A 21,528-nucleotide genomic window follows, 5' to 3' on the forward strand; every position below is an offset into this window, starting at 1 on the left:
GATTTGGAGTGTAACCCTCCCAGATAAACAAGCTGGAGGTTTAGCATTCAGTCAGCATTGGGAACTTCAGTATTTTCCAGTATTGAGAAACACCCTTGTCTACGATTCATGCTGGTTATTCATTTAAATCATTATGATAAATTACGTAAACAGGATTCTGAAGTGTCACTGGCTAATTAGATCATAATTAGTGCATCGTCATGAGTGTTGAACACAGATATATTTTTGCTGTGCATTTTTTGGATGTCCAGTTTTTGACCCACTCTGCTGTCATTTTTTTATCTACCACAGCTCCCAGTGGCAGATCCCTTTAACGCTGGCTGTGGGCAACTCCACTCACATATCTCCAGAATCAATCATCTGGGTCTCCAATAAAACAGGTAAACTCCAGCTAATGTCCCCACATAGCACACACTGACTATGTTATGCTATAGCCGGTCCTGTCCATGCACCATCTCACACAGGCCTGTGACCGTCTCTGGGTAGAAAACGAGTAACTCCAGTTTTATGGGAATATTGGCCTATCACCGGACCAATGGAGTAACCTCAAGGCTGTGGTTGTGCCGGAAACCATGAGTGGAGCCCATTAATGAAACCAAAACTAAATGAAATGAAAAAGCCAAGAAATCTAATTTCATATGCATTAACATACAAATCTGACTGTTACATTCCTGCAGCTTGCAGATGCTCAGAAGACGTCAGCTTTTATCAGGTCCATTAGTTCGCTGTGATGAGAGGAAGCCACTGCTGATATTCCTTCCTCTAGAATGTGACTCTGAACTGCCCTTCATTTCCCACTCTGACGTGAATACATATTTGATTCTGTCAGAAATGTAATGCATTCTTGTCAATGAACCCTGCTGTGTGTTTCAATTATTGCAAAAGAGGGAATGAAATGGGGAGAAATTGCTGATCCATTCAACTTCTGACATCTTCTGACACAGTTTCTACATCCTGATTGAATTTAGCATCAAGGGCACTCAACCCAAAGCCAGGAACCAGAACTTACTCTTTGAAAGTAACCATACTGCTCCATTATCATGAAACATTTACTAGCATTCCAGTGGTTCAGAATAACTGAATGTCCTACTGCATGGTCTCCTTTTTGAAACTGTCAGACAACCCATGATGAATCATGATGAGCTACATCATCCATGATGTCATGAACAAAATTGATACATTGCAGACATGGACTACCATCGTCCTCTCAACATGGCAACCAATAATTGCCAAATATTTGTAGTTTTGTAAACTTGTAAATTTGTAGTTAATGGTGGTATTTGAATGCTCACAGATTAACTGTGTTTATTGGTCTTCATCCTGAAACTGACATCACATAATTGTTTCACCCCTCTGCTTAGAGACACACAAAGTGGGCCGGATGGATGAAGACACATGGTTGCTGGGCAACATCAATCAGACAGGCTACTTCAGAGTGAACTATGACCTCCATAACTGGAGGCTTCTAATAGATCAGCTCATGAGCAACCATGTGGTAAGTTTCTGTTTTACTTATACATCCTAATTTCCTCAAGTCATCACTTCTGCTGTTTTTCCTGTTGTCATTAGCACCTTATCCATGACTTCTCTTCTTGTTCCTTTTTCCTCCATGCAGATCATCTCGGTGGGGAACCGTGCTGGCCTCATTGATGATGTCTTTAACTTGGCCAGGTGGGTGAGTCTGAAGCTGCTCACAGCAGTGCAGTCCAGTGGTGGAGCTGTAGTTACAGAACTGAATCAGAATTATTTCACATTTACTGGCTAATGTAGGAAGCAGGGAACTGCTGGTGTGTGTGTGTGTGTGTGTGTGTGTGTGTGTGTGTGCTTAAGTTACCATGGGTTACAGTCTTCCACCGAATGGTGCTCTTTAGCTCATACTCTGTATTGCTGTTTTTCCAAACAAAGCCTTTTGAGGTGATGACACAGAGCTTGATATTGGTCACATCTGACCACAGCACTTTCATGTGAGCTGATCACCTGTCTCATTATCATTCTCACCCCATGAGGCAAGATACTGAGGATGATATTTATATTTCAACAGTCACCTTCTCACCAACCTTCTTGCTGATGGTCTTGTAGTAGGGTGGTAGTAGCCTAGTGGGTAACACACTCGCCTATGAACCAGAAGACCCGGGTTCGAATCCCACTTACTACCATTGTGTCCCTGAGCAAGACACTTAACCCTAAATTGCTCCATGGAGACTGATTGCAAGTCGCTCTGGATAAGGGCGTCTGATAAATGCTGTAAATGTAAATGTTGTAGCCCATTTCAGCAATAGTTGTCAACAATAGTTTGTCCTTTGACAGGTCAAAAGAGACACAGAAAATAGTGGTGCTACTGGATAAGACCTAGATGACCACAAAGTCCCAGGTTAAAGCCCCACTTAATATCATTGTGATCAAGTCACCCTGAGTGTCTCCAGGGGGGCTGTCCCCATCACTGCTGTTGTAAGGCACTCTGGAGAAGGACGTCTGGTAGATGCTCCAAATGTACAAGAGCTGTTCATGAAACATTCAATTTAAACTGCTGTGCTGAATAGGGGAGCAGAGTTGATGACAGTTCTCTGATGGCGTAGTATCATTGCAGTTGCCAGATGCTCACTCTCGTCTCTGCAGCATGGGAGCTGCCACTATGACAGCCAGAATGCCTGACTAGTCAGCAGCTCAGTATTTTATTAGAGGAGGGACCAGTTGTTCAAGAAAAGGTTTGATGCCGTTGATGTGCCACGCTTTGTATTATACTGTTTTTATCGAACCAATGACTTCAGTCTAAGCAGACGATCTAGATGCTGTACTGCCCCTGTATAATTCAGATTAACAGATGGCATGCATATCTAGAGTAATCATTGGGCGTGTATGTATGCTATAGCCCTGCTTTTCATCTCATGGCCTTTATTCTGTCATGTTTAGCAGGAATGAAATATGTAAGCCTTTTGTAAGCTTTGACATACTTGCCTGGTAGACAAAGCAGCAGATTGCTGCTACGGCAGCATTATTGATTCTCTAAATTATTCAATGTTTCAGTTTGAAATGATCATCTGACTTCATGTGTTCACATAAGAGTCCAGTGTCAAATGGTATGCATTTAAATTGCCTTTTGGCTTTTCAACCGATATTTTTGTGATTTTCACATTCAAAGTTTGCTGAAACATAAATCAAACTGATTATTAATGCAAATCGGTTAGTGGCTCAGCCTCACGCCTCCAAGGCCATGAGTTTGAATCCACACACCTCACCGCCCTGGCCATATATCTGCTGAAATAATGAACTGAGGGAAGAGAGACATTTATGTGATAGCGATATAGTAATGTTGTATTCTTGTATATTTAATGAACATGGTCGTTCCTCTTTTTCCAAAAGCTAAATAATTCAGATGGAGAAATGGAGAGAGAACAGCCACAGGAAGTGGCAGAGGACAGGGTTGGATGACGCTTGTGGGCATCAGTCCCTTACAAATGCACTGAGGCAGCTGTATCACGTCACTCAGGTCCCATCGTCACATATTACAGAATATTTCTTGACAATAAATATTCTGTGTTCAGTGAAGGACTGTTCTATGATGTGTGTGTGTGTGTGTGAGAGAGAGAGAGAGAGAGATCCTCTTTTTGAAGGTTGGCACTCAGCATTGGCACTTTTATCTCTGAGGGATATGATTTTCAACAGAAAACAGCTCATCTAACGTGGATGATAGTCCCTAAAAGAAATTAAAAAAATAAAACCTATAATAATAAGTAATAAGTGACTGCAGATGCTGTAACTGTACTTATTAATAGCAGTAGGCTACAGTTACTGATCGGATATGAGTGTTATTGCAAATTCGTACCTTAAACTGTTCAATGGCAGATAAGAATGAGTTACCCTCCTCTTCTTGTCTCACCAGGGCTGGGTTGCTGCCCCAGAACGTCCCTCTACAGATCATCTGCTACCTGCCACAGGAGAAGGACTTCCTGCCCTGGCACGCTGCGAGCCGATCTCTTTACCAGCTGGACAAGCTGCTGGACCGCACAGAGGACTATAGCCTCTTCAGTGTAAGTGCAGCAGGAACGGCATTCAGCAGGAGATGGTTTCCATCATGGCTGCTTGCTGCTCCTCCACTGGTTGTGTGAAAGCAGAAGACTTGTTTCATTGTGTTCTCTGTCGTGTGGTGATGGATTATGCCATGACAAACTCAGTTTGATGGACTTTGATGGAGACCAGCCCCTCGCGATATTGGAGTTTCTCCAGCAAGATTTGGGGTTTTGGGTGTGTGGTACTGAGTACTGGCGATACCACAGTATTTGGTAAATTTTTCATCAGCAGCTTTTCAGGTGTTGCGTTGCAAATTTTCAGAAGGCCAGTTGTCCATATGTGAGGTCTTGAGCTTCTAGAAGGGGAGTGATGCTCCACACAGAGAAAGAGTTAGCATGAGTTTAGGGGTCACCCTGTCTTCATCCTGTGTGCTGTTAAATACCTTGGCAAAATATCCCTGACGTCAGCAGCTTTCTCACTATGCAACACAATTCCATGGAATGATTCACGTCTGCACGGCTCAATACAGTATTTTTAAATAAATCGATTTTTTGTATGCAGATGTCCCTCTGTGTCCAGGGGGGTTCAGTTTCAGGACCCTGCACAAATAGTAAAACCCACTGATGTCCGAGTTCCATTTATTGCATCAAACCCTGTGTCTCGTTAAGTTACAATACAAGATATGAAAATCTGCTATACTGTAATGATGAATTTAAAACAAAACATGGTGGAATGCGTGGCAACCTGTGGCTGCCAGTTTAAATATTTACGATTTAAACTCTTAATCAATAAGTGTGTGTGTGTGTGTGTGTGTGTGTATGAAATATATATATATTTTATGGCAAGCCAAACAGGAAATAAATTATATATATATTGACAGGGAATATGGAATGAAGTCTGAATATATGGAATGAAACTCGAATATATGGAATGAAAGTCTGAATATATGGAATGAAACCCGAATATATGGAATGAAACTGAATATATGGAATGAAAGTCTGAATATATGGAATGAAACCCGAATATATGGAATGAAAATCTGAATATATGGAATTAAAGTCTGACGTCACCAAGCCGTTGGCGCCATTTTGAGAATGTTAGTTCGCTAAACAGGTGAATTGTTCCTCACCACGAGTGATTCTGCACCAAACCCAGTGGCAGCAGTTTTAAGCAGCGAAGACATAATAAACACTCTGGCTAATGCTTGCAGTAACACTTCTAAAAATTCTACCAGCAAAGAGATTTATTTTATGTTTCACCGTGGAAGACTTAATGCAGCGACAGTAGCTGCTTATTCATGAAGCACCCGCACTGACCGAAGCTTCCCACCGCCATTCCTACCTACAACCTCCGTAAACAGGGAGGAATTACAGGGCAAACTAACTTCAGCATTCAGGCTGCACACACAACGTTTATTCTCTTCTATTTTATACATGAATGTAATCTGCACTTTTTAAAGATAGCAGAACCTTTGTGTCTGCTAAACACGCTAAACCGCGCTGTAATTTGTATAAAATCGTCCCTGTGGCTGATTGTGCTCTATAGTGAGTTGAGTTTATGATGAACCCGGTGTAGCGTGTGAAATTCCGCTGGTGCAGATTTTACATGTTAAAACGGCGCCGGAGATACTCGCACAGGCAGCGACGAGTGTAAAATAGAATAAACTTTGTGTGTGCAGCCTGAATCTAAACATTGCATGGCGCGCTGGGATCGGGCAGTGCTGGTATATCGGATTTAAAATGTTAGTTTGCCCTGTAATTCCTCCCTGTTTACTTCCTTTTCTGTATTAAAAGACAGAGGTTTATGTAGGAATGGCGGTGGGAAGCTCGCCTGATGTGGAACTATTGAAAAATCTCTTCATCAGTAGTCCTATACTGAATGTTGGTAGAATTATTAGCGGTGTTACTGCATGACGTCAGATTTCATTCCATATATTCAGACTTTCATTCCATATATTCAGACTTCAAAGTCCATATATTCGGGTTTCATTCCATATATTCAGACTTCATTCCATATATTCAGACTTTCATTCCATATATTCAGACTTCAAAGTCCATATATTCGGGTTTCATTCTATATATTCAGACTTTCATTCCATATATTCAGACTTCAAAGTCCATATATTCGGGTTTCATTCCATATATTCAGACTTCATTCCATATATTCAGACTTTCATTCCATATATTCAGACTTCAAAGTCCATATATTCAGACTTTCATTCCATATATTCAGACTTTCATTCCATATATTCGGGTTTCATTCCATATGTTCAGACTTTCATTCCATATATTCAGTTCCCTGTCAATCTATATATTATATATTTCCTGTTTGGCTTGACATCTGCCTCACTCTTCTATCAACAGGACTACGTGCTGAAGCAAGTGGCTCCCAAGTATCATAAGGTCGGCTGGCCAGCCAGCTCATCAGACGATTCCTACATCCAGGCTGCCTACCAGGCTGAGTATGTGTGCCCAGTGGTCCCCACGTCTGGTTCTGGGCACCCTCAGACCCCACCTGACTCGCCATTCTCTCTGCAGGGAGCTCCAGAGGGAGGTCATCATGCTGGCATGCAGCTTCGGCAACAAACACTGCCACCGGCAGGCAGTGTCCCTCATCTCCGAGTGGATTTCCAGCAACAAGAACAGGTCAGTGATGAGAACATGAGACAACTGTCATTATAAAAACATTAAACTCATTTCTATTGCAATTCACTATTTTCACAACTGGGTTGTTATCAAGAGTTGTGTTGATATATGTCCTGGTGAAATGAATTTACTCCTGTCTGAGGCAATTTCTTCTGCAGATGTACAGTACAGGCCAAAAGTTTGGACACACCTTCTCATTCAATGTGTTTTCTTTATTTTCATGACCATTTACGTTGGTAGATTCTCACTGAAGGCATCAAAACTATGAATGAACACATGTGGAGTTACAGTATGTAGTTAACTGAAATAACTGAAAACTTGTTTTATATCCTATTTTTTTTTTTTTTTCAAAAAAGCCGCCCTTTGCTCTGATTACGGCTTTGCACACTCAAGGCATTCTCTCGATGAGGTTGTCACCTGAAATTGTTTTCCAACAGTCTTGAAGGAGTTCCCAGAGGTGTTTAGCACTTGTTGGTCCAGCTCACCCCAAACCATCTGGATTGGGTTCAGGTCCGGTGACTGTGGAGGCCAGGTCTCCACTTTTTGTTAAGTACATAACTCCATTGAATGAGAAGGTGTGTCCAAACTTTTGGCCTGTACTGTATCTGCAGTTCCTCTGTGATGAGTGTGGGAATCACACCTGATGTGTTGAATCAAGACATTCCTCTATAAGTTGAAGAAAAGCCAAATGCATATTTACGTTTTATTGCCAATTGTGTGGCATTTATCAGTAGTGACTACAGAGAATCAGGGTTAAGTGTCTTGCTCTGGAACACAATGGAGGTAAGTGGGGTTTGAACCTGTGGCTCACCTGTTTCACTCACTAGGCTACTACCAGCCTATGCACACATGATAAAACACGCACATGCATATGGTAAGACAGAAAGACAAATCTGCTTTCACAGACATACACTCAGCCACTCACACAACCTACATTTCCCCACTAGTAGCTGACAGTGTCTGTAGTTTATCAGTGCTGAATGAACAGTGCTGGCCATTGAGTATCGACTGCATTGTGAAATATAGCTGCAAGTTGGGTTATCAGCTTGGTGGCAGTTCATGTGCTGAAGTGACTTGGGGTCCAATCAGCACTCGCCTGGTTTTACAGCTCTGTTCAATTCCTAAATCCAGGGTGTGCACCAGTGGAGATGTAATGTGTTCTTGACTTTAAAAGCCCTTGACTTTAAAGGTTTTCTGTCAACTATAAAGCCTGGAATGGAAACCAGAGAATGAATTCAGACGTTTATGGACAGCTTTAGAGCTTTTTGTGCCTGTTTTCTATTCCAATCCTGTGAAACTGACAGCATAGCTGCTTTCAGTTCAGAAAAGTTCAACTTTTCAGCCACTTATAATAATTAAGAAATGGCAAGACTATGTACAGTGAATAAAAATGAACTGTCACCACAAAGGGAAGCAGAAGACCTAGAAGAGTGTTTTGTAATCTAGCAACAATAAGTAAGCACTAGAGATTCTCTGAAAAATGAGTATGTCGGCTCAAGACCTGATGTTTTTGTGCCAGTTGCATTACATTTACATTGATGGCATTTGGCAGCCTCACTTATCCAGAGCAACTTACAATGTGCTTTTATGTTACCATCAATAAAGTTATCAGTTCTGGTTCACTAGGACTCAAACCATGAATACAATCATTTTATTCACTCTGTTACTCTAAGTATTCTCTAAACAGGAAGATCTTAAGCTGCCAATTGAAAATACTGAGTGACTGTACTGTTCTGACCTCGAGAGGAAGTTCACTCCACCACCTATGGCCAAGTCTAGATGAGTGTCATTCTCGTACCAGGCAAACAGTGCCGGAGGACATACAGGGTCGGAGAGTGCAAGGTACAGTGTGAGGTATGAGTATAAGGGCTCTGAGGTAGGATGGTGCTACCCCATGTTTGGCTTTGTAGGCCAGCATCAGCATCATTTTTTATGAGTTGTAGAGGCCGGATGGTATTCAGAGGTAGACCTGCTAGAAGGGAGTTACAGTAATCCAGTAGTGAGATTACTAAGGACTGAACAAGTATCTGGGTGGCCTGTGTTGATAGTGAGCTTCTCCAGTGAGCTTGCATAGAGTTTTCTTGTAGAGATGATGGGACAGTCAGACCACTGTGCAACAGACCACTTCTACTGCACATCCCTCAGATTCTCAATGGGTTTAAGGTCTGGACTCTGTGGTGGCACAGTGAAAATGATCTCATGCTCCCAGAACCTAATGAATCCTTACATCATCTTAGAATTTGGACATGACGTTGTAAGTCGCTCTGGATAAGGGCGTCTGCCAAAAGCCTTAAATGTAAATCAGGGAACAAAAATTGGTAATTCGGTAGATTCAGGTGGTCAGCTGACAGAATGCTTCTGAACCTCGACCTGAACCTCACTACATGCACTTCTCTTCTTACCACTTCTCTTCACAGTATACAGTATACTTGTAAGGATAAAATGCAGGTGCATTATCAACATAACAGTGGTGGCCTAGCGGTTAAGGAAGTGGCCCCGTAATCAGAAGGTTGCTGGTTCGAATCTCAAGCCGCCAATGTGCCACTGAGCAAAGCACCGTCCCCACACACTGCTCCCCGGGTGCCTGTCATGGCTGCCCACTGTTCACCAAGGATGATGGGTCCAAGCAAAGAAGCCCTTCCTCATTCTCTAATTTGGCTTTAAGGGAGAAGAAGTGCTTCCCTGACCTCAGAAGAGAGAAGAGACCATTCCAGGATCTTCCAGATTTTAGTTCAGCATTGCTTGTTGTAGATGGACTCTAGGTCAGGGAGCTCAGAGCAAATGATGTACCACGCCTTGAAAAGCTTTTCAGTCCTGCTTGGTGCTGTTTCTACACTAGTCTGCAGGACTGAACTAGGTGCAGATGTTTCCTGTCTGGATGCTCACCGTGGTTCAGGTGTACAAGTTCATAAGCACCCTCTGGGGCAGGTGAAAGCCCCTGAGATATGTCAGAAAGAAAGACGCTGACAGACTTTCTTCACCAGAGTGTCTGTATGGCAGGTCCATGTCAGAGTGATATTAACCCCCAGATACTGGAAGCTCTCCACTCTTTCCACCGATGTAGAGGGGCTGGTGGTTCCTCACCTGCCTCATGCTGACATTGTTCTCTTGGCACCAGATCTCCAGGTTCCTAATCTCCTTCAGGTAAATATTCTCTGTGTTGTCAGAGATTAGTCCCAGCTCCAGTGCGGAGAGAGAATGGGAGGAGAGAGGAGGATTAGCCTCACTGATCAGACATCTAGACATCTGTCTTGAATACCCAGAATGGAACAGTGGGGGTCTAGTGGGAAAGGATGGCAATTGAAATGCCGCAGGTTTGAATTCCGAACTGCCAAAGTGCCACTGAGGACCACTTGACATCGACCCCACACACTGCTCCTCCCCACACTGCAGCCTTTCATGGCTGACCACTTCTCAATAAGGGTGATGGCTACATACAGATGACACATTTCACTGTGTCACCGTGTGCTGTGCTTGCTGTGTATCACAATGACAAAACCAATCGCTACTTCAGTTCATCTTTTTATTTGTGGTTGTTGAGAAGTTAAAAGTCTTTGTGGTTTTTCCACTGGGCAACATTACTCTGGAGTTGTTCCACAATTTGTATATGCAATTTAAAGTGAGTGTTTGGTGATTTTAGTAACTGGCCCCTTAGAGACTCCTGCTCCTCCTGTCTGCCTAGCATGTTCTATAATGCAGTTTTTTTTACTTTGTAGAATGAGTAATATGGAAGAACTGCACAACTGTGAACTTCCTGTTCCTTATCATGCATGCTGCTGTTATTTCTGAGGTCATATGATCTTTAATTGATAAATGTAGACTGAAGCCATAACTTTAATTTTGCTAACCATGCTCAGAAGCTGCTCCATCACTGTGCGAAAGGAACTGGGGCAGGATCGTATCTAGGCCATTGCCGCAAGGCAAAGAACCTGTAGTTCCCTTTACTTTAGTTAGAGGAGAGCAGCAGGAATCATCAGAAATATGCATAATAGAAAGTGTCAACTGCATCCTGTTGTTAATTGTGGACGTCTTAATACTGCTGGGTCAGTGGCGCTATCACACGATCTTCTTTTCACTCGTCACAAAGCTCTGTCCTCTGAGAGTTTGAAAGACCTTCTACCCATTTTCCTATAGGACTGTTCTCTCCATGCCACTGGGCTCTTTTGTAAGAAACGCACTGGTTTCAGAGTAAATGTCACTGTTCCCCAAAGGAGATATTTCAACATTTTATTACAATGCTTCTGGGCACTTCCTCAGTCCAGATAAAGGGCTGGGCTCTGCCAGCAAAAAAGTTTGCCACTGTGCCAGTAAGGTAGGAGCTGAGCTTCTGTGTAGCGCTTTTAGTAGATAAAGTGGTTTTGGCTTGGCAACATAAGACAGGCCTGCTCACAGGTGGAAGCCGAAGCCTTTAGGACATAAATTAGCTAGAGAGAGACTGGAGAAAGAGGCCCTTATCTCTGGACCGTTATCCCAATACTTCATAAGCAGCATGCCTTTGAATTTTAATATGGCTGCTCTTCACACAGGAGTTTCACTCAGTGGTGAGGCAATTACTCATGGCTCATGGCCCAATGTACCTTAGAGCCTTATTCCAAAATGGGTTAAATCCTTTTTTTTCTCAGAATTCTATACACAACACCCAATAATGACAACATGAAAAAAGTGTTCTTGAGGTTTTTGTAAATTTATTAAAAATAAAAAAAGAGAAATCACCTAAGCTGTGAAGTATTCACAGCTTTACTTAATACTTTGTTGATACACCTTTGGCAGCAGTTACAGCCTCAAGTCTTTTTGAATATGATGCCACAAGCTTGGTACACCTATCCTTGGCCAGTTTGGCCCATTCCTCTTTGGAGCACCTGTGAAGCTCCATCAGGTTGGATGAGTAGCATTGGTGGACAGCCATTTTAAGATCTGTCCAGAGATGTTCAATCGGATTCAAGTATGGGCTCTGGCTGGGCCACTCAAGGACATTCAGAGTTGTCACTCCTTTGATAACTTGGCTGTGTGTTGTTAGGGTTGTTGTCCACAGCATGATGCTGCCACCACCATGGTTTTGGCCTGGTGATGAGTGGTGCATGGTTTCGTCCTTAAGTGACCTGCATTCACACCAAAGACCAGAGAAATTTGTTTCTTCAGGTGTCTTTTGGTAAACTCCAGGTGGGCTGCCATGTGCCTTTCACTATGGAGGGGCTTCCATCTGGCCTCTCTACCATAAAGGCCTAATAGGTGGATTGCTGCAGAAATGATTGTCCTTCTAGAAGGTCCTCATTTGTACACAGAGGACCTCTGCAGCTCTGACAGAGTGACCATCAGGTTCTTGGTCACCTCCCGACTAAGGCCCTTCTACCCTGATCACTCAGTTTAGGTGGCAGGACAGCTCTAGCAAGAATACTTGTAGTTTTGAACTTTGTTGCCCTTCATAGCAGCAGACATTTTTCTGTATACTTCCCCCAAGGTGTGCCTGCAGACAATCCTGTCTCAGAGGTCTACAGACAATTCCTTTGACTTCATGCCAGGTTTGGACTCTGACATGAACTGTTAGCTGTGGGACCTTATATAGACAGGACTCAAATTAAGCTGCAGAAACATCTCAAGGATGATCGGGGAAACAGGATGCAACTGAGCTCAATTTTGACTTTCATGGAAAAGGCTGTGAATACTTATGAGCTTATTTATTTTTAATACATTTACCAAAACCTCAGGTACTTGTCATTATGTGGTGGTGTGTGTAGAATTCTGATGGAATACGGCTGGAACATAACAAAATGTGGAAAAAAATGCTCTTTGAATACTTTGTGGATGCACTGTAAATTATAACCAAGGCTGCCACCAAACCAAACATGCAGACCGATTGTCATCACTTTAATTAATGCATGGACATTAACAAGCACTCACCATATGCTACATCATACATATATAAGCATCTCCAAACATTTTTGTCATGACTGGACTCACATGTACGGACATCACTGGAGGGTGATCTGGGGCAGCAGAAAGAGTGTAGTTGGCAGGGCGAGGGCACAGGCAGGGGGGCAGCTGGAGATGTACAGTCTGGGGAGTGGCTCCTTGGTAGGGGCTGTAGCACACAGTTGAAGAGAGGAGACTGGGGTTACCTTGGCGTATACATCCTGGAATGTGGCAGGCTGTAGAGTGTACAGTGGTCAAGAAACGATCGTTCAGCTTCACAACAACAACAACATGTATTTCTTATATAACCCAAAATCACGTACAGTATGTCTCAATGGGCTTTGACAAGCCCTATAGTTGACACCCCCACTCTTGACCCTTCTGCACACAAGGAAAAACTCCACACAAAAAAACTCAAAAAAAAAAAGAAAGGAAGAAACGTTGGGAAGGAGTGATACAGAGAGGGACCCCCTTCCAGGGTAGAGTGAGCCTGCAAATGGTGTCAGTGATGATTTGTGATGATTTGTACAATAAGAAAGAAAGAACGAAAACATAATAATAAGATCCACAGTTGTAGGGTTGGAGAAGTCCAGGATGTAGTCCAGTGTCATGGGCTAGATTATGTGTCCACAATGATGTTACTGGTCCATTTGAAGATCCCTATAGCTGTAGTTGTAATGGTGGTGGTGGCTGTGGTGACCCTCTGGTTTGTTTCATGGTATGTCCTTGTTAAGCAGTTGTCAGGAACCAGGATTTATTTGCTGGTCTCTTCACTGGGGTCTGCCAGTAGTCTGGGTGCTTGATTCCGTGTCTCGGAGAAAAACAAACAGAAGCAGCGGCAGACGGTTGCACTGTACGACTGATACTGAAATATGTGGTTATAGTGGTATATTGGTGCTACAGTGGCCCGGTACCCTAACTAGGACAGCCTAACTAAGGTGAGTTTAACTCTGTGTCTGTGTCTAACAGATGGACTCTGTGATAAACTGGACTTTATAATTGACACTGTGTCAAAGTGAAGTGAAATGAGTGTCTAGGACTTTAACAAAAAGCCAGAGAAAACAGAAAGGTTTTGAGATTGGATTTAAACTAGAGGTGGGCATAGATTAATTTTCTTAATCTAGATTAATCTCACTGTAATCTTGGAATTAATATAGATTAATCTAGAGTAATCTAAATGGGTTTCTCAAGCCAGGTGGCGCATTAGACCAGGGGCTCATCTCCTGTTTCCAAAATGCATCACAAACTGCTTGAGAAAGCTGTTCTACTATGATAATTGGTGATGAAAATAAATTATGTTCAATAAGATGTACTTGTGTTTACCAACTGTTTATTCAGTTAAATAGCTGCATCCATGTTACCACATCACATTTGATGTGGTAATTTCACAGTTCGAAGACTCGTTCGGGGCGAGTGCAATTCGGCTAGGTATACATCCGCGCTAAAATATCAAGGTGAAAATCATCATAGTGTAGCGGTTCTTCTTCTGCGTTGAGTAATTTTTTGATTTCGTTTCTTGAACCACAAATGATGAGCTGACACCCAAGAGATTTTCTGTGCAAAGTGTATTCTGTACAAAAAGCAAGGTCGCGTCAGAACATCGCGTCACACATCGTGTCTTTCTGCACCTCTCTCTCTCACAACTCACGCCATGTGTCCAAGAGAACTGAACATTAACATAAAGCATTCACAATTTACAATACTGCATACCTGTACAAGAAGCAAGGTAACCAGTGCAGTGATTGTAAGATTGTAAGTTCCTAGTTAGAACTCTGGAGCAGCATTCTATACTAGCTGGAGTTTACTCATGCACCTACTAGAGCATTGCAGTAATCTAACCTTGATGTAATAAAGGCATGGACCAACTTTTCTGCATCATGCATTGAAATTATATTTCATATATTTGCAATATTTCTAAGGTGAAAGAATGCTATCCTAGTGACATTATCTATGTGCAAATTGAATGAGAGACCTGCATCAATGATGACACCTAGATCCTTTACTTCAATACTTAGATAGAAATGCTATTCAGAGTTATGATGTAGTCAGCCAGCTTATGTCTGCCTGCTTGACACCCAAGTACAAGAGCTTCTGTCTTGTCAGGGTTTAACAGGAGAAAGTTGGTGAGCATCCACTGTCTAATGTCCTTCAGACAATTCTCTATTTTGTTCAGCTGCTGCCTCTGATCTGGCAATGCTGACAGATACAGCTGTGTGTCGTCAGCGTAGCAATGAAAGCTAATACCGTGTTTGCGGATGACGTTGCCTAAAGGTAACATGTATAGGGAAAAAATTTAAGGGACCTAGGACAGAACCTTGTGCAACACCAAATTCTCTTTTTTCTATGTGAAGACGAAACACCATTGATGTCCACAAACTGATATCGGTTGGTCAGATATGATCAGAACCATTCAAGGGCTATTCCCTTAATTCCAATAACATTCTCTAACCTGGCAAGGAGAATAGCGTGATCGATAGTGTCAAACGCTGCACTCAGATCGCAATGTTTCATAATCACAATGAGCGTGTGCCATCCAAGATGGCTGCCAGTTATTTATGTCTAATGCAGACCTACTTTCGGGTCATTACCCTCTTCGACATCAACGTGCTTTGTGGTCCCGGTGGTGCAATTTCAGCTCAGGTTAGTACCCACCATACTCCAATAGCCAATGAAATGGAAATAAAATAAAAATAAATGTTTCACGTTCCTGTGGTTATTGACTGCTGTGCTATTGTGCCATGAACATGTCTTACTTTGAATCACGGTGCACTCCATATGAAAAAAAAGGTTGGACATGTGTACATGTCTTTTTATGTCAAGCACCATATGCACGAACACACCAAAATAGCACAAAAGTTTTGCAATGGTATGTCCACCTTAGATGACAGCACATTGCACTTGTGTGTCACATTGCAAAGGTAGGGTGTGTAGAATAGTGTAATGGAAAATCATTTTTGCTGTATTGTTAATGTATAAGGTTCTGGCTGCAATGGGTTGGGGATGTGTTAAGTGTTTAAGTGAACTTTTGTCCTCTATTCCATGTTCCTACAAATTGTATGCTGAAATAAGCAGATGGTGATTGGAAATTCAAGAAAACAATTTAAATATTGCTGAGGACACCCTTTCATGCATAAATTATATTCTGGCAAATCAAACGAGATCAAACATCTGCTGCAGAGCCTCTGGTTTTATTGAACTCAAGGTCCCTCTGCTTCTCTCCACAGGATCCCCCCAAACGTCCGGGACATCGTGTACTGCACCGGGGTGTCCCTGATGGACGAGGATGTGTGGGAGTTCATTTGGATGAAGTTTCACTCATCCACTGCCATCTCTGAGAAGAAGGTCCTTCTTGAAGCTCTGACATGCAGTGACAACAGCTTTCTGCTCAACAGGTGAGCAGAGAGAATGGAGAGCTGAATGCTCCTCCAGTGCACAGAGCAAAATCACCCTTTAAAGGCTAAAGAACGATGGGAAAGTGCCCAATTAGTACTTGAGGGAAGAAATGCAGTCAGTCATGCTTCACCTGCTTCTCTAACAACCATCTACAGAGCATGGCCACAGAGGAAGTAAGAGAGCCTTGTTTAACTGCACCTGGAGGTCCAGACTCTTCTGGACTGATTTTGATTTTTGATGAATGTTTTCAAAAGATAATGTTTATGCTGGTATAATTTTATAATGTTTAAATACATGGCTTTTTCCACAAAAATGTGCTAGGGTTCTCTTTCAAGGGTTCTCATTTCTCACTCTGGGACATACAACCTTGAGTTGTTCCTCAGTAGTAATATTCCAATATTCCAGTCCTGACTGGAAGTCAATTGTGTTGCATCTGCTGTGCAGTGCTGTCCCATTTACATATACCGTGATGCAGACTCGGTGCAGAAGGACTGGCTCAACTGTTCACAGAAATGTACACCCAGACAGTCTGTTCGTTGTCGCCGGAGATTCCAACCATGCGAATATCAAGTCAATTTATCCTAAATTCCATCAAGATTTGAACTTTGTGACGAGAGGGAAAAACAAGAGTAAAACCTCTGCCTGTGACAGTGACCCCTCCCTACCGGATGCGCTGAATGACATCTACACACGATTCGAGAAACAGAACGACGTGACTGCGAGGAAATCCAACCCTCCTTCCAGTGATCAGGCGCTGTGTGTAACCACGACGGACGTGAGGAAAAGTCTTCGCAAAGTTAAGAATGGCTGCTGGACCAGACAACATCCCTGGAAGATGCTCAGAGAATGTGCAGACCAGCTGGCAGATGTTCTCACTGACATCTTCAACATCTCACTGAGCACGTTGTTCCAAAAAAAGCGTAGGGATAAATCTTGACCACAAAATGTAGTCATTAAGAGGCTTCTGACCTTAGTGATGTGAAAGTGATTGTCATTATGAAACACAGCACATGGTGCATACATTCCTCCATGAACACACCTTAAAATATGAAGTGGTGGTATTGGTGTTTGGGAGTGGGATTTGGAAAGATGTCACCCCACGCTCTTCTTAGCTTCCACTGTAAAACATGGCACTGATTCACTAGTCAATGCAAACTAACATTAAGTATTTTCCGGACTAGGAAAGCTGATGAAGGTGCATGTGATCACAGAGAGTGTGTGTTGCATGTGGGAGTAAATGTGTTGTCGAGTGTAAGCATGTATACCACAACTGACAGATGACGAATAAAAAGGAATGTCAAGTTGAGCATGTGTTCTGGATGTTATATGAATTAAATCAGTTCTTCAGGGGTGTGTGGTGGGTGGTTGATAACGTCTTTCTTGTTTTCTCTGAGTGGAGAAAATTGTCTCCTCTCTTGTTGGATCAGGGAAGTACCTCAAACTGCAGAGATGCACCCTGCTGTCTCTGCACTTTATGTCTGCTGTACACCTTGATTGTTTGAACCAGAAGACCCAGGTTCAAATCCCACTTACTGCCATTGTGTCCCTGAGCAAGACACTTAACCCTAAGTTGCTCCGGGGGGGGGGGGGGGGGGGGGGGGGGCTGTCCCTGTAACTACTGATTGTAAGTCGCTCTGGATAAGGCCATCTGATAAATGCTGTAAATGTAATGTAAATGTAAATGATTCACTGATCTCACTTCTGGGTTCTTCTCCTCTCCTGCCACATGATGTTTTTTGATGAGGGTGAATTTGTGATGATACATCATGTGATTTTAATATTTTTGGGTGGGTTATATTATCTCACCTTGACTATTGGGAACAGTGTCTGGACACTTTGACAATCGTAAAATAAAACCCCAATTATTACTCTGTATTTTCAAGAAACTCAATTAATTTGCAATTGTCATGGATTATGTTGTGACAAATGAAAAAACATGAAGGGGGTTGTATTAATCAGGACAGCCATTTTTGAGGACCCCTCCACTGCCATGTGCTGTGAGTCATTTACATAGCATTGGAAAAACTGGGAAGTTGGGCAGAATACCCGCTCACCAAGGGGTAGCAGATTTTAGAGGAGTCCGAGCAATATTAAGTTTCCATGAAGTTAATCCATTAGTCAAGCAACAAACTAACAGCATTAATGCCAATTATATCGTGTAATAAGAAAAAACTGTAACTCTACAGGCAGTAATGTTGTAGGACTCTGAGCAGAGTTTGAAGAGACCAACCCCCAGTTCTTCTAGCATATAGATATCGAGCATTTTTATCAAATAAAATTTTCACTTTTTTTCTAGACAGATAATAATTATTATTTCTGTATTTTACACTTTTAGACATGAAGATGCTAAAGCTTTATTTAGTTTCACAATTGTCTAGTTGCCTCCAAGCTAGATTTGTCAGACTCAAAATCACTGTAACTGAAAAAATATCTTCACCCGATTAGCTCTTCTGTCTTCTAAGAATATGTGGATGATGCAGAGATTAGTCTTACTCAGTCCTGAAAGGGATTTAATGTAGGGGTGGAGCTACTCAGACAGGACCAACTCTGAATTTAACTAAAGTTTAATTTCACAGTTTGTGTGCTGGTATGAACAGAGACCCATTGAAGTTTTTTCATCCACTTTTTTCTTTAAGTAAAAAAAAAAAACAGATGGCATTATGGTATTATCGTCCTGTCACAGCCCTGTACATTTATCTTTAGTTAACTGTGCCATTTCTCACTTGTCAGCTAGGAGAGGAGGAGAAGATTCTGAATTATGGAAGAAATACTGCAGGCTATAAGAATGACATGTGGGTGATTGCAGGAGAGATGCCTGGGGTGGTGATTATTTCAAGAGGCAGCAGGGGGTTATGGTGGAGTTTGAGGTTTGCTAGGCCTTCACACACAAAATAACAAGAAATGGTCCCAGGTTATATTAAAATGAATGAACTAAATGATGACTAAACCCCATTTCTGACATCTTATTGAACAGATATAGTTCTTCCTTGTTTCTCACTGTTAAGTCACCTCCAGCAAATGACTCAATTCTATCAAATGTGAAAGTGAAGTGATACACTGCAACACAGCACATGTGCACACAACGAAATGTGTCCTCTGCTTTTAACCCATCACCCTGAGTGAGCAGTGGGCAGCCATGACAGGCGCCCGGGAAGCAGTGTGTGGGGACGGTACTTTGCTCAGTGGCACCTCAGTGGCACCTTGGCGGATGGGGATTCAAACCGGCAACCTTCTGATTACGGGGCCACTTCCTTAACCGCTAGGCCACCACTGCCCTGTATGGCTTGAATGGGCATGTGACATGTTCCAGTGCAGAGTTGGTATTTATTAGTTCATTAACAAATCTTTATATGCTCTGTAAAAAAGACGTCTTACATACATTATATACATGTGAGTGTCAGATGTACTTTTAATTTTAGTTTTATTTGGTCTCTAAACCATCATAACGAATGATAATACATTGTGCTGCAAAACTAACACTGCATTTTAAAATGCAGTAAAAAGGATTCAGGTGGAAAAATTCATGGTGGAAAAAAATCTGCCAGCAGCCTGCTGATTGTTCAGGGTTGTGAGGACACAAGTGGCTCAAAGGACATATCGATATAAAGAAAAACTAAAATTTTCACCAGTTTATGCAAATGCAAAGTCTAATGTAAGAAGCCCCAGATCTGTAGCTGTGTGGGCAGTGGTGGTCTGGGTAAGGAAGCAGACTCATAAATGAAGGATTGTTGGTTCAAATCCTGAACCACCAGGGTGCCACTGAGGTCCCCTTGATCAAAGCACTGTCCCCACACGCTGCTCCCCGGACGCCTTTCATGGCTGACCACTGCTCACCAAGGGTGATGGTTAAAAGCAGAGGACCATATTACCATAACCAGTAAGATTTATCACTGAACATACTCCATTAGATAGGGGGCAGTATGTTCAGTCCTTGAGTTAAGGGGGAATGAGGAGGGATGCCATCACCCCTGATTTATGGCTCCCACATATGTGCACTGTCTTCAGCACAAAATATGTCTGATAAACCATAAAATTCAAATCTGCCCTGATTTGTTTTTACAACTCAACTACTGAGTATGTCACCAAAAAATCCACCCAACATGGCCCGATATCCGGCTACTAAAAATATCACACGCAAATAGTGCATCTGTCTGTATGCACAGAGGACTAAACCCAGAACATAAATCAACAACCTTTAAACAAAAAACAACAAATAGTATTTAAATATTTAAACCATAGCCATATTTTTTGCAAATTTCTAAAATGTAAACAGAATGCTTAAAATGGTATTCTTTCATAATTCCATATAGTTCCTGTGAGAAGAACTGAATGTAGTGAGGCTGTGATTCAAAGTGTTAACAAAAACCATGTGAAAATTCTGTAAATGTAAAAAGAGCATGGAAACAGACTTTTGGTTAACATTGCATTAAACACTGCATTTTTTCATATTTTACCTGTGTGTCCTACTTTTTAATGTAATTTCATTCAATTTGCAATCTGGTCCCTTCAGGTGCTCACTGGCTGAACTTCATATTTTCTCCTCTACTGTTTTCCAGGCTCCTCAACCTGTCCCTGAGTTCAGAACTGGTTCCAGACCAGGATGTCATTGACGTCATTATTCATGTGGGGAGGAACCCCCATGGGCGCCATTTGGCCTGGAGGTTCTTCAGGGAGAAGTGGGAGGTTTTGAATTCCAGGTAATGAGGAGTGATAACCACCCTCCTGATGTATGGATCAGATTCATATTTTATATGGTTTGCATTGTGAATCACTGCATGATCTTTTATTCCTCTGTTTATATGCAGGTACGGCGAGGCCTTATTTATGAATTCAAAATTAATCAGCGGAGTGACTGAGTTCCTGAACACGGAATCTGAGTTGGCGGAGGTGTGTTGGAAATTTGTGTTATGGTGTAAATGAACAGAATTCTTCATGTATGACTGTTTAGATCTTCCTGAGCACTTAATTTCATCCATGATTTTTCTGTAAAGAATTGGCTTGCCAAACATTTTACTCAAGTATGAGTACTGTTACTTCAAAATATGACTCAAGTACAAGTAAAAAGTAGTCATCCAAAAAAAAAAAAAAAAAAGTTCAAAAGTATGTAATGATAAGGCTACTCATGTACTAAAGAACTGTTGGATTGTAATATCTCATCTATTTTTTAGAAACGATGTATTCAGACAGAAATAATATATAAATGTGTAATCCAGTATTAGCACTGATATATTGAAAAAATAGCTGAATGCTAATTTCTTCCTCAACAGAAAATCTACAGAATGGTAACAAAATGTTTAAAACACTAAAAGACAGGGATTCTGTATTCATTTTTCACTCTATGTCTGTGCTGTGTGACGAGTTTGTGACATGAAATGTTGCTACGTCTGAATGGTGAAACGTGTTAGATGGACTGGCGACATCTATATGGCAAAAATAAAGCCTGTAAAAAAAAACGCAACGAGTCGAGTGTTGCCCCATGTAGTGAAGTAGGACTAGTTTCCTATTAACTAATGTACTCAAGTAAAAAAAGGAAATGTAACTCGTTACTAGCTACCTCTTAACTGTTCTGAAA

General features: G+C 41.9%; 1 protein-coding gene across 1 annotated transcript in view; it reads left to right on the forward strand.

The window, feature by feature from the left end:
* The window catches only part of LOC114765133 (thyrotropin-releasing hormone-degrading ectoenzyme-like), a 71,331-nt gene that overhangs the window by 48,515 nt on the left and 1,288 nt on the right, over positions 1 to 21,528 (forward strand). The window contains exons 10-18 of the mRNA XM_028955217.1: positions 292 to 380; positions 1,362 to 1,495; positions 1,616 to 1,671; positions 3,881 to 4,028; positions 6,372 to 6,469; positions 6,546 to 6,653; positions 15,788 to 15,955; positions 20,513 to 20,653; positions 20,762 to 20,843. Of these exons, the coding sequence (XP_028811050.1) occupies positions 292 to 380; positions 1,362 to 1,495; positions 1,616 to 1,671; positions 3,881 to 4,028; positions 6,372 to 6,469; positions 6,546 to 6,653; positions 15,788 to 15,955; positions 20,513 to 20,653; positions 20,762 to 20,843 (1,024 nt within the window). The remainder of the gene's footprint in view (positions 1 to 291; positions 381 to 1,361; positions 1,496 to 1,615; positions 1,672 to 3,880; positions 4,029 to 6,371; positions 6,470 to 6,545; positions 6,654 to 15,787; positions 15,956 to 20,512; positions 20,654 to 20,761; positions 20,844 to 21,528) is intronic.

This window comes from Denticeps clupeoides, chromosome 15 (assembly GCF_900700375.1).
Source record: "Denticeps clupeoides chromosome 15, fDenClu1.1, whole genome shotgun sequence".
In the NCBI taxonomy this organism is placed as follows: domain Eukaryota; kingdom Metazoa; phylum Chordata; class Actinopteri; order Clupeiformes; family Denticipitidae; genus Denticeps; species Denticeps clupeoides.